This window comes from Drosophila sulfurigaster, chromosome 3, assembly GCF_023558435.1.
Source record: "Drosophila sulfurigaster albostrigata strain 15112-1811.04 chromosome 3, ASM2355843v2, whole genome shotgun sequence".
In the NCBI taxonomy this organism is placed as follows: Eukaryota; Metazoa; Arthropoda; class Insecta; order Diptera; family Drosophilidae; genus Drosophila; species Drosophila sulfurigaster.
Window position 1 is genome coordinate 25,910,694 of NC_084883.1, and position 13,535 is coordinate 25,924,228.

The 13,535-nt window shown below is 44.0% G+C and overlaps 4 protein-coding genes across 4 annotated transcripts in view; 3 read left to right on the forward strand and 1 right to left on the reverse strand.

Annotated features, from left to right (window-relative positions):
- Window positions 1–257: 257 nt before the first annotated feature.
- LOC133841684 (uncharacterized) lies at window positions 258–4,712 on the forward strand. Its single transcript, XM_062274356.1, has 3 exons — window positions 258–425; window positions 523–1,833; window positions 2,015–4,712. The coding sequence occupies exons 1-3, from the start codon at window positions 381–383 to the stop codon at window positions 4,046–4,048; spliced, it is 3,390 nt and encodes a 1,129-aa protein (XP_062130340.1). The 5' UTR covers window positions 258–380; the 3' UTR covers window positions 4,049–4,712.
- On the reverse strand, window positions 4,637–10,830 carry LOC133841682 (DNA repair protein complementing XP-C cells homolog). Its single transcript, XM_062274353.1, has 6 exons — window positions 10,234–10,830; window positions 9,345–10,171; window positions 5,895–7,774; window positions 5,319–5,786; window positions 5,096–5,264; window positions 4,637–5,039 (listed from the first exon to the last, which is right to left on the reverse strand). The coding sequence occupies exons 1-6, from the start codon at window positions 10,440–10,442 to the stop codon at window positions 4,762–4,764; spliced, it is 3,831 nt and encodes a 1,276-aa protein (XP_062130337.1). The 5' UTR covers window positions 10,443–10,830; the 3' UTR covers window positions 4,637–4,761.
- Window positions 10,831–11,145: 315 nt separating this feature from the next.
- LOC133841686 (G patch domain and ankyrin repeat-containing protein 1 homolog) lies at window positions 11,146–12,282 on the forward strand. Its single transcript, XM_062274358.1, has one exon. The coding sequence runs from the start codon at window positions 11,233–11,235 to the stop codon at window positions 12,232–12,234; it is 1,002 nt and encodes a 333-aa protein (XP_062130342.1). The 5' UTR covers window positions 11,146–11,232; the 3' UTR covers window positions 12,235–12,282.
- A 917-nt stretch (window positions 12,283–13,199) lies between these two features.
- Window positions 13,200–13,535, forward strand: part of LOC133841680 (transient receptor potential cation channel trpm) — a 60,537-nt gene continuing 60,201 nt past the window's right edge. The window contains exon 1 of the mRNA XM_062274337.1: window positions 13,200–13,440. The gene's annotated coding sequence lies outside the window, so the exon portion shown is untranslated. The remainder of the gene's footprint in view (window positions 13,441–13,535) is intronic.

The window sequence follows — 13,535 nt, forward strand, 5'->3', positions numbered from 1 at the left end:
TACACTTATTCGTTTTTTGAAAATAGTTTAAAAAAACTGCTTGTTTTCAAAATGTTATTGTCTGTGTTAATAAAATAAAAAAAAAAACAGAAAACTGGAGACTGTCTAGAGTGTTTGCTTTAATACTCTTCTCTCAAAAAGCATGAGTAACGGCATTTAAAGATTGATATGTGACAGCAGGCAAAAAACAATTTTTCAGTATTTTGGCTACAGTGTAGCCCTGACTGAAGTGCTGTCAGTTAAAATAGTAATATAGTTCGCTTACCAGCACTGCTTCCAATAGATGGCGTAACAACAAAGAGCATTAATAGATTGCTCAATGATTATAATAAAATAATAATGGAATTAAGTTAGTTACAAAGTGCAAACACAATAACAATATGGCTGGCATTTATCCCAGAGAGGCGGTACGCGTCAAAGTTAAGGTATGTCACAGCGTGGCCACGCTCATCCCTTAAACGAGACAACAAAGGACCAACATTTTTTCAACCATTCTTCTGCTTTCTCCCACACACAAAATAGAAAAATGAAGCCACCAGACCGCCAGAATGGCGCAAATTCTCTGTGGATCCACAAATCACCACATTGGAGGTACTCTACTCATTGTTGGCGAAGGCCTTTGACATTAAATCAGACTTTGCCATCAAGTACAAGGCCTTCGATCCAGCTGGCAATGAAATCTATCTTGCTGTGCTCTCCGACTGGGATTTGGACGCTGCATTTCTTCGCATACACAATATATCTATACAAACCTCCTCGGAACCGTGTCTAATGCTGCAAATCGATGTAAAACCTTTTACCGTAGTGCGTGAATGTGACACAAGCAACGACACAAGCGCTTCGGAGCGCCGAGTCTCCAGCAACAGCTCTGCATCCTTGTCCGCCAGCGTCTCACCTCTGCAATCTTTGGGCGTCTCCCAGAAGTATGTACAACATATGCAAACGAAGCTGCCGGGCCTGATTATGAATCAAATGGAAAAGACCTTTTCCATAGTGCAGAAGGCCTTCAATCTATCCGACGAGCACATGGCCAATTTGCCTCCACGTCCGCCCATGTGTGACAGTGAATTTCGTTTATTCCTCGATGCGTTGGGACAGATTCAGCGCAACGATGAGCTGCGCAAAATAATCTTTTTGGGCGGCATTGAGCCCAGTTTGCGACGCGTTGTCTGGAAGCACTTACTAAACGTGTATCCCAGCGGTGTGCATGGCCTGCCCATGGATGGGCATCAGCGTATGGAGTTTATGCGTCGCAAATCGGAGCAATATTGCAAGCTGCGCGACACGTGGAAGACGGCCGTGCAACGTGGCAATGTGGCCGGTGAGCTAGCGTATGTGACGAGCATGGTGAAGAAGGATGTGCTGCGCACGGATCGATTGCATCCATTCTATGCAGGCAGTGATGACAATCAGAACATTGCGTCATTGTTCAATATACTGACCACATATGCACTGAATCATCCGGTGGTCAGCTATTGCCAAGGCATGTCAGACATCGCGTCACCGCTACTCGTCACCATGAATGACGAGGCGCAGGCCTATATCTGCTTCTGTGCGATCATGGCGAGAGTGCGGGGTAATTTCATGCTCGATGGCGTTGCCATGACACAGAAGTTTGCCCATCTCACGGAGGCATTGAGTTTCTATGATCCAGAATTCTGGGAGTATCTCAAATCGCAGCAAGCAGATGATTTGTTGTTCTGCTATCGCTGGTTGCTGTTGGAGTTGAAGCGGGAGTTTCCCTTCGAGGATGCGCTGCGCATGCTGGAGGTGCAGTGGAGCTCCTTTTGCTATGACAACAATGGCTCCAAGGAATTGTCACTTTTCGATAAGGTTGGTTTTCTTTTTATTTAATTATGCAAGTCAATATTACATGTACATTTTATCGCACATCCAAGATAATTTTATAGAAATAGAAATAATTCGTAAAGATATATAGTCTAGTTTCATATTTATATTAAGTTTCTTATTTTTTTTTTATATACTTTATTAATATTCGCATTATTAATTGCAGGAATTTGTGCCTGTTGCGGAGGCTTCGGCGCCGAATAGTGCGAGCACTTTCTCAACCTCGTATAGCGCCACTCCAACAAGTCCTTCGTATCTGCTGACCAAGCCACGAGAGAATCCTTATACCAAAGTATGCGCATTGCGGCGACAAAGTTCTTCGGCATCGCTGAGTTCGCTTAGCTCCTCGTTGGGTACAACAGCTGGCGGCAATAACGCGCTGGACAACTCGAAGCGACTGAATCACAGTCTGGATGACAATATGTCACGGCATGCAGCGCGTCGACAGCGACGCGTCTCGTCCAAGGCACATCAGAGCTTGGATGAGTCGAAAATGTTAGCGCTAATCGAAGGTGGCGTTGCCGAGAGCAATGCGAAGTCAGTGCAGGAATTGTCAGCTAGCGAGGACACCGATGACGATGTGTTTGATCGCAAGGAGGAGATGTTGTCGGCATCGCCGCCGCAGTTTCATGAAACGAATCCCTTTAAGGATGATGCACTGCAACCGAATCATAACAATAATCCGAATGCCGCACGCGCCTTTTTAAGCAGTTCGTCGTCGTCATCCAATCAGCAAGAGGGAGCGAAGGAGAGGGAGAGGGAGAGTAGTATGGCCGATAGAAAGGCCCAAGGCTTGGCCAAGTTGCAGCAGAAGAGCATTCTCAATGTAAGCAATATCATTGCCAAGCAATTGGCATCCAATGCCACCACAGTCAGTGAGAGCGTCAAACGCGTCAGCACCACAAGCGGCGGTCATTTTAAGGATCTCAAGGAGAAAATTGCGGCCACCAGTCGCATGGGTATGTCATTTGATGGCGGTGGCGATGATAGCAGCACTAACAAGACGCCACCCAAACTGGTCAAGAACTTTAACGAATTTCTCAACTTTGCAACGATTAACAAAAATCGCATTTCGGATCGTTTAGCAACGCAGCTGCAAATCAGTGAAAAGCCACAGCAGCAAACACAACAACTGCAACAACACATCAGCAAACCAGTGGTACAGTTGACCAAGAGCGGACATCTGGGCAGTTCGCTAGATGAATCCGATTCGTCGTCCATTCCCGAGACCAGCTGGAGCGCCTCAACAGCAGCCACAGCCATTCAACAGGCGCAGGAGCTTAGTAGCTACAGTCTACAGCTCGATCTGAATGCAGTGTCGCCGGAGCAAACGCAGACTGTGGAGCAACAGCAACATCAACAGCAGCAAAAAGAAGAAAGCACACCCGATCAGGATCAAGATCAAGAGTATTATCCCATGACAAACGCCATAACGCGTGAACTGCGACTTGAGGCTGAGAACTTGGATCGTCAAGTGTTTGGACTGCCGTTTACGGAAAAGCAAATACCCGTCACTGTTGTCGATGACATTGAGTACGAGAAACTCGACAAGGACACACTCGACATGGTCGACGATCTGAAGGAGAATGAGATTATCACCTGCCCCGATGTGAGTGAGTTGCACATGCGACGACGACAGCGTTTGACTGCCGCTAAGAGCAACAGCGTGCAACCACCCGATACGCACACGGCAAATCCCTTCATCGAGGACAGTTTACTCTTGGATGGCAGCGGCGGCGTCATGCGCAACAGCAGCAGCATGCCCGAGGTCATAATGCCCATCTCAACGGAACCTAATCGTGTGGCAGCGCCCGCCATGGTGGAGATTGCAACGAATGCGGACGATGAGAGCGCCTACACATCCTACTCCCGGTCACCGAATCGCGCGACTTCCTCGCCCATGAACGGATTGAATAGCTCAGCGGCTGCGTTGCCTCCACCCAGTGAATTTGGTGGCGGCAATGCGTTCCTGATGTTTCTCTGCCTGACGCTGTTGCTGCAACATCGCAACACCATCATAAAGGCGGCCATGGATTACAATGAGATTGCGATGCACTTCGATAAGATGGTGCGCAAACATGATGTGACCCGTGTGCTCAATCAGGCCAGACGCATGTACTCCGAGTATCTTCAGGCACAACGCAAAGAAGCGCAGAGCAGCAGCAGAGGCGCTAGCAACACTACAGAAGCCACAAACTAGTCGAAGAATTGTTAACGAATTTGATGATGATGATGATGATGAGAATCCAGCACGTACTTGTTGAAATTATGTATTGCTCACCAAAGTTTTAATTTGTAACTATTATTTTGTTATTTGCCAAGCCGAACAAACCATAAATGGTTATGTTGCCAAACGTATCTCTGATTTCCCTATTCGATTTTATTTCATTTGTATCTCAACAGCATTTTCTTCACACAAAAAATGTACTTATGATAGAGAGAATGATAGCGCAAAGAATCTGTATTCATTTCGCTTACGATTTCCAAGAACACAAACGAAGAGTCTTAAACTAAACCATTTACTTAATGTATATCTTATAACTTTTAACTATTACTGTAACTACTATAGCCATTTCGGTATTATTGTCTCTAAAATCTCTTGTTCCATTGAAGACATCATTTTGTATATTATCGGAAGATAGGAATTTATTTTTAATAATAATTATGTACTTATTGTCTTTATATTTATGTATGTAAAGTCAAAGCAAAATGCAATTTTAAACAATCGCTAAATAAATGCATTCCAAAACTAATTCCAAACTTTTGATTTTTCCAAAAAAAAAATATATTTTGAATGTAATTAAGCTTGTTTATTTTAACATTAATACAACTTAGGCAGAAGTACAAAAATACAATATAACATATTCAATTCGAACGACACAAAAAAAGGACGTTACAACCACATTTTGCTTTTTAAAAGTTGTATTTCTTCTTGAGGCGCTCGCGAATGAGCAAACCCTTAATCAATTTCTTCCAATTGCCATAGACACGTGCCTCATATTTCTCCTGCTCCTTGCGCGCCTGCTCCTGTTGATCCTCCTCCCAGGCGGCAGTGACCAGCTCGCCAAATTCTTCGCACACAATGAAACCATCGTACATGGGATGACAGGCGCCCTGATGGAAATCAAAACCAATCACCGCATTTGCGCAATCAATGTTCAGCTTCTTGCAGACACGCATCAAACCGGGTACTAAAACGAAACTTATTGAATTCAAATCTGCTTAAACAGATAGACTTAAAACTCACATCTAAGATGCACGGTTTTCTTGGGCAGCATGCACTCCTTGAAGAGCTCCACATTGCCGTAGGCATTGCGCGGCACAATGCCATTCTCAGCTGTGGGTGGCTCATAATCCTGCGTCTGCCAATAGCCAAATATCTCTAGCGGCTGATCCTTGATAACAGTGCGCGTAAGCTACAATAAAGAATATCATTTAGCCTTGTAATCGAGTGAGTAGACTTGACTTACTCTATCCCACTTGGGGCGTGCCTTGACAACCTTGTAGGGCTGTTCGCCCAGCTTCACCACACGCGCACTCTTTAGCCAAATGTCACGCGAATGCAGCACCTGAACGCAGTCACGTGAATAGATCGCCTCCCCACGTATGAAGCCTATCGTGGGCGCATCGGCCGGATAGATGGCCTGGAATTTAAGTAGATGCCTTTCTAGTGCATATAATGGATGATCCTTGAACTCGCTTATGGACTTGGGCAACGGCTTGTCGGAGTGTATGCGGCGCATCTGCTCATCTTCGCATATGTCGCGCTTGGTGCGACGTCCCAAATATGGGGCCAAAATCTCATTTAGCCAGACCTTTTCCACACGCGACTTGCGCACTGTTGTCGTCCAGCTGGAGCAGTAACGTGCTGTCACATCCTTGAGACTCTGATCGTCTTGGAAGGCAAACACATAGGCCAGATTCGAGGTGGCATTGCGCTGCAAGCTCAAAGAGATCAGACTTGGGGGAAAAATGTAGAATGGTGTTGAGGATAGCAAGCAAATCTAGCATATCCTGTTCGAGCCACCATTACAAACCTAGCTTACCCTTATGGTGTCGACGCAGTGCAATTTGCCCTTGAACAAATCAATGCATATCCATTGCTCCTCCACATCGGACCAAACCTCCACCCACATATCCGAGGCCGTTGTCTTGCGCTTATCCTTGACACTCTCATCGTCCGTGGAGAGCACACGTCGATCCTTTCGTAAATGCTGCACTGCCTTGGGCAGCACAGGAGCCTTCTTAATTTGCTTAGTGGGCGTCGACTCCTCTGTATCCTCCGTGGATCGGCTGTGAGCCTTGAGCTTCTCCAACTTGGGTCGCTTCTTAGGCACAGGCAGACTATCATCGCCGCCATCGAGTTGTGGAATGCTTTGCGCCTTGGCCCGCTGCTGGCGTGTACGCAGCTGGGCAGGCTCAGCAGCTTGCAGAAATGCGGGTGAGATTTTGGGCTTCACATCGCCTCGCCTGCTCTTGACTGCATTGCTCGCTTTGGGTTCCTCGGGTTCATTGCTGTGGCCTTTGAGAAACACGGGTGATATGTGCACTTTGGGCGATTTGCTGCGCGAACGCGTATCACTTTTAGCTGCCTGGCTGGGATTGGCATTCTCTGTGTCGCTGTACTTGGCATTCTTCATCTTAGCGCTGGGCAGCACCAACTTGGGTATGACGGGCGAGCCAATTTTGTCCGCCGGAAATGCGGCCACGTTCTCTGCACCGGCAGATGCTTTGCGGGTGCGGCGAGCTATAGGCGTTCCTTCGATTTTCAAGCTCAGCTTTGGTTTCTTTCTGTCTTCCGTTTCAGTTGGGTTGCTGCTTCGTTTGAGACGCGTCAACTGCGGCTTTGTTGACTTCTCAGCGCTGCTGCTGCTTTCTGTTGCCTTGCGACTGGAGGACGCAGATCTGGAAGTGCTGGGTTTCGTGTCCAGCTCGGAGTTGCTATCCAGACTCTTGCTTGGCAAGACCTTAGACTTGGAACTGCGACCAGCACTTGATTCACTCGCTTCGGTCTCTTTCTTGGCAGATTTTGTTGCAGCTTTCGAGCTTGTCTTCGTCGTCTCCTTTTCGGTCTCTTTCTTAACAGTTTTTGTTGCAGCTTTCGAGCTTGTCTTCGCCTCCTTTTCGGTCTCTTTCTTGACGGTTTTTGTTGCAGCTTTCGAGCTTGTCTTAGCCTCTACTTTAGTTGCCTTTGAGCTGGTTCCATTACTTTTAAGTACTTGTGCTGATTTGCTTGATGGAGATTTTGTTTTCTTGGGCTTGCTGTCGGACTCTTCATCTGTCTCCGACTCCGCCTCATCCGCATCGTTCTTCGCTTGCCCTTTCTTGTCATCCGGCTTGAGCTTAATCGTTATCAAATCACTGGCTTGTGGTTTTAGAGCCATTGGCTGCATGTTGACAATGAGGCGACAGTTCATGCCCATGCTACGTGCAAGTACAATGAATATGAGGATCATATCCTGCTTGCAACGTGCCTCCTTGCGTTTGATTTGCGCCAACAGCTCGTCGATAATGCCACGCTTTGTGCTCGCCGTCTTGGCGGGATACAAGTCTTGGCTGAGCAGCTTGATAGCCACTTTAAACCAGGTGATAAACGACTGAAGATACTTCAATTCCACGCCACGTTCGGTGGGATAAGAATTCTTGCTGGGCAGTAGCTTAAGAGAAGCCTCCATCAAAGCAGTGTCGCTGAGCAGTCGATTGTATTTGAGGCTGCGTGATATCAGACACAACAGACTCACTTTGTGCATGAGCAGCTGGCGATCTTTGATGTCACGATTCATGCGACGCTTCAGTGCATTCTCCAGTTCAAGCTGTGTCTTCTGCTCTTTGGTGGGATGACGCGATGGGAGTCCCACATGGATTTCCAGATCACCAGATATGTTTGGTGTGGCAGCATCCTCGTTGTCGCTGCTCAGTTGCGCGTCTGTGAATGGAAGTGGGGGAAGTTGGGTGTTTTGAATGAGGCGACGTTCTAGGTATTGATGATTTGGAGGAGCAAAAGGAGAGCTACATATGTATGTTCAATCTAGTTTTTGTTGCTAGTTTTAGTTAGGCAGGCACAAATGCAAAACAAAAGAACTTTTTAGTGAGTTTCTGCTCATTTTTAGTTAGTTTATTTCATTCAAACACTTTGCATTTATTTATTTCATTTGATGTGCATTTCAAATTGTTAATTAATTCTTGAATTAAATACATTTAACATTTACTAAATTGCGCTAAAATTATGCATTTATTATTATTATTGACTTTATATCTCTTTATTTTTTGCATTTCTTTTTCGAATGCATTTTATTTATATGTATATGTTTTTTTTAGTGTATCTTTGTGGAATGAATACAATTTTGCTAAAGTAAATTCGTTTAACATCAGTTCTAATCAGTTAGCTATTTATTTCCTTCGTCATCATTTAATATATATATATTTTTTTATTTTTTTTTAAATGTTACTGAAACACTTGAAATTGCCATAAAGTAAGTGCATTTTACGTATTCATTTTTCTCTTTTTCGTTTTGTATAATTATTATTCTTTATTTCGAATTTAGCATTTTGATTTCGATTTCGATGCGCTCGCTAGTCTTTTTACTATCTTAGGCAAATGAAATGAATTGAAATCATTAAAATAAATGCATCCTTGAAGTATACAACTTGTTAATCCTTAATTAGTTCGTTTCATTTATTATGTGTGCATGTGTGCAAATAATATTTAAAGTATGCGAAGTATTTATGTTTGTATATATGTATGTTAAGTATTTATTTTCAACCACATTTAGAATCGTTAATATGTTTGCTATTGTTACGATTAAACAACAATTGAGACACAAACATCTAATCAAAGTATTGTGTTTTATGACATTGAGAAGCTTTTAATATTTGTAGTTGTAGTTTCATTCCCATTCTTCATTGTCTCTCTTCCGATTTTGTTGTACGAAAATTAAACGAACGTAAATTATAATTGGATTAAAAAGCATTTAAACTTTTGAGATCGCTTAGTGTTTGGAGTTAGTTAAGAGTTTAGTAGGTAGTATGAGTTTTAGTGAGTATTTTTAGGCCGCAGTTTTGTTTATGGAAGGGGAGCGTTTAAGCGTTTTTTGTAACTAAAGCCGTTTATATCTTGGTTTCAACGCTATTTCAGTCTAATCGACTATAAGATCTAGGTTCCACACAGTTTAGTTGGAATATATAGTACTGACAACTAAATATGCAAACTGTGAGAACTTAGCTTATTTGTAATTTATGCATTACACTGTAGAAATATAGTTTATATATATGATTTTGTTTTGTCATATCTTGCACACACTCTCAAAAAACACTACGCAGTCTCATACGGAGCAATTTGGAAGCTTTTTTTTGTGTTTTGTAATCAGATACAAGGAATTCTAACTACCATTCAACAAGACAACAAATAACAAACAACCCCTTTTTTGTTCGCTTACACATTTAAAACTACTTCGACAATCATTCTTTTTTTTTGTGTGTCTAATTGCGTTTCCTACCTGCAACTTCCTCAAAGTCAGAGTCATCGGTGTCGCCGCCAGCCACCACAGTGGACGCTGGTCGTGTCTTTGTGTGGCGTTTGATGCGCGTCGATTTCGTCTTACTGAGACGCGATGGACCGTCGAGTGGTGGTGGCTGCGATGCAGCTGCTCCACCTCCTGCTACTCGTCGGCGATCCTTAGTCACTGTTGCTGTTGTGGTTGTGTCCGTCTCTTTTGCGTAGTTTTGGTTTTCGCCCAATGCAAGCAATGCATTGACATCCATTGTGGCAGCGTTTGTTGTGAGATTCCCATCGGGGCATCCAGATGATGTTGGATTGCACGTCACATTGCGCTTGCTAAGCAGTGCCTCTCTGGTACGTTCCAGGCTGTTGGCATTCTCGAGTAGATCACGAAAATCGAATGCTTTATTGCCAGCAGCATTATCTTCCATGCTGCTGTCGTTGTTATCCTCGGAACCCGAACCGGAATCTGTGAGATTTGTGATGCCTGCATTGCAATCGAATTGTGGCGCTGGCGACTTCTCTTTGGTGGCCGTGAAGAAACTGGATCGTAGATCCAACTCTGCCGGATTCACTAAATAATCCTCAACACTTGATTCGCTGCTGGAGTCACCGTTGTTGCTTTCATTGGGCGTTTTGGCGTTTTTTGAAGCCGTTCCTCGACTGTTTGAACCCGATGCCGTTGGCGAGTTCTGTGTGGGCGATGTGGGAAACGTTTTTGGCGGCGGCCGATACTTGTTATACAGTTTGGAGCGCAATGATTGACCGCTGGGTTTGCGTTTCTTAACGGATGCTCCTTTGATGCCGCTGGGTGACTTTTGTTCTCTGTGACAATGAGATTACTTAAATGACATGGATACATGGAAATAATTTCTAACTCAACTCACCTCTTTTTGGATGCACTCGACGCCGAGGAGCGTCCGCTGGCGCCAGCAGAAGCTGCTCCTCCAACTGCTGCTTGGGGAGGCAGCTCCTCAAATTCGCTGTCATCATCGTCGGACGATTCGCCACCGCGTGCATCTTTTGTTGGCTTCCACTCGTCCTCTTCACTGGCCGAGAAGCCCTCGGACAAGGACTCTTCTTCTTCGTCGGACATCGTGTGTTGGCTTGTTGCTCGCTGTCGAACTGTTCTTCCTACCTCTCCGTGTGTGTGTGAGTGCCACTTACAGTTATTGATTTTTACTGCGCAGTTTTTGGAATGCTTAAGCTTCCTTCACTGCTGCCCACACACATTTAAATTGACTTGCATTCGCATTTATTATTTGTTTATTATCAACACAGCAAAATACACAATTTAATTCGCTTTTGTTTTCAAGAATTTAACGATTTTGCGAAATTAACATTTCCGCGCTTGGTTTGCTTGGCGGCGGAAGCGGGGAAATAATTATCGATGGCAATATCGATGCTTCGATGTTTTTAAAAATGATTTAACACATCGATTTTCATAATATACATGAATGTTTTGGCCGTTAAAATGAATAAATTAACCAATTTCATTTATTTTTCAAACAATTCTGATGGATTTTAGATTTTGTTTGTTAAAAATAAGCTTTTTTAAAGCTGTTTTATTTGTCGAATGTGCCCAGGCAAGATTTCGAAAATATGCATTTTAACGGCGATAGGATATACAAAAATACACAAAAATCGCCAGTTTTTTTTTAAAAACACATGTGAGAAAAGGTTATATTTGCATATTGTTTTTGACTTGACAAGAAACTTTTAAATAACAACAAAAATATGTGGTTTGCAATATATCGATATATTGAAATGAAGAGTGGCCATACATTGTGAGCATTTCTTATCAGTGGATATTTGTGTGGCAACACTGGCCGTCGTTTGTTTATTTTTGTTCGAGATTTTAAAATAGTGAACAAATAAAATTTGACATGAATTCTAATGGAGACGAACTGCATCCAAATTGGCGAGCACTGACTACACTGCATGTGCCATTAAAACGCTTTATACGCGCTGGCGCTGCTGAGGAGGCAAAGCAGCAACCTGAGAAGCATAAAATCGATGGCATCACTGGAGACGAAGTGCACCAGTTTTACCAGGAAGTTCTCGAGACGCCAGCAACCTCTAGAAAAGTAACCAAAAGTCCTTCAAGGCCTAAGGAACCCCCTCAATTTCCCTACGACAGAAATCGCTTCTTCCGCTTAGCCCAGAGTAACAATGTGAACGAATTGCGTAAAATGCACATTGCAGAGGAGGCAGAATTAAACGCTTGTGATACTTATGGCTGGACAGCATTGATGATGGCAGCTTGTGAAGGCGCCACAGACTCTGTTGCCTGGTTGCTGCAACTTGGTGCAAGTACTGAAATCAAAGACAAAAGCGGAAACACAGCTTTACAACTTGCAAAAAGGAAAAATCATGTAACTATTGTGGAATTACTGCAGCAAGAAAATTCGGTTGATGCGACAGATGATGCAGTTGATGATGAATCTACAGCAATGACAACACCATTCTACTGTGACCTCTGCCAAAGGGATTACAAGGAGTCCAGCTGGCGCACACATCAAACATCCACCATACATCGTTTCAACAGTAAATCCCAAGTGGCCGCCAACAAACTCCAAAAGTTCAACATTCCGGGCAAGAATCGCGGCCTGCAACTGATGGTGAAGCAGGGCTGGGACCGCGAACATGGCCTGGGACCCACACAAAGCGGACGCCTGTATCCGGTGAAGACGGTGCTGCGCAAGCAACGCACCGGATTGGGAATTGAACAATCCCCGGCGCGAGTGACACATTTTAATGCCTTTGACACGGAAGCCACAAGGCGACGCAGTGGGCAACAGCCACGACATCGCACACGCAATGAAATGAGGCAAGAGAAGTTACAAGCTTGGCGACAGGAACGCAGACTGCGGCATGAGTTGAGCTGATGTTAAAATTGTAAATAAACCACAAAATAATTCGCATTTGATTTATGTTATGTTTGAATTTAGGCTAATGTCGCTGCAACACAACATTTTCGCGGTTGCCTAGGTCAGGGCAGCAAGACAAAAACACACCCACACGCACACACACACTGACACAACAAACATTTGTAGCACGTGTCGTGCTGACCTCCTCAGGCAAAAGCCGAGCTACGCGTTGCCTATGTGATGTTTTTTGGTTGGGGTGGACACACTGAACGTTAACAACCGTTGGCCGTTGCAGGCTGTTGCTTTTGTAGATTAAGAATGGAAGAGGGGTGGTAGGGTGGTGAAGGGGTGCTGCGTCGTGAAGTTTCCCCTGGAGTTGCGAAAGCGAAAGCTGTGTTTGCTTTACAGGCCAAAGGCTCCGCTCTCACCCTGCAGCTGCTGACACCGTTTTCGCTTTGCGCCTGCGCATCTTGCGCTTCTTAACCCCTTGAAGCCGGTGAGTATCCTTGAGGTATATAAAGCAAGTTTCCGAATTGTCAGTTCAGTTGCGTTCGGACTGTGGCTGTGTTTAGACGTGTTGTTTGGCTGCGTTTCGTCTGCTACGCCTGTGTTTAACTACTAAAAAGAAAAATCATAACCGTTGTGCGTGTTAAAATAATACAAAAAAATTCTTCTGCACGTAACGTACATAATTAAATTGAAAGTACGAAGGTCAGCTAGGTAAACGGTAAAAATGTAATTATTAAAACATGCTCACATGTGAGACGTGTAATTATTAAGAGCATTCCGTTGTTATTCCTTGACAATTGCAAAGCAACTACTATTTAAATGGGGGCGACGCTAACGTTTTTTTTCCGTATTGGAATTGAGCATTTTTCGGTGTGGTAACACTGTTCTTACCCCAGTTTTGATCAACAGCTGTTCGGCGGCGCAAAAGCAAAAACAAAAGTAAAAAAAGTAAAACGCAAAGCAAACGTTGGCGCTCGCTCAGCAAAGAAAAGAACATTAGCGTCGCATTTGTTGTGTTGTGCTTTTATTTGTGTTTGCGGCCCCAACGTGTTCGGTTTATGTTCCGCGGCAGCAGGCCACATTAAAATAAAATTCAATTTCATATCAATTAATAACTTAAATGCCGACGTTGTGTTTTATTTTCTGCGTTCAGCATTTTGTTGTGGCGTCGTGTGGCTTAGTGTAAATATTAAACAAACCAAAAAGAAACGCAAGGTATGCAGATATACAATAAATATTACGCAAAACTTACAAAGTTAGCGACGGATAACAAAAATATCATCGAATCTAATTACAAAAATGTGAATTCG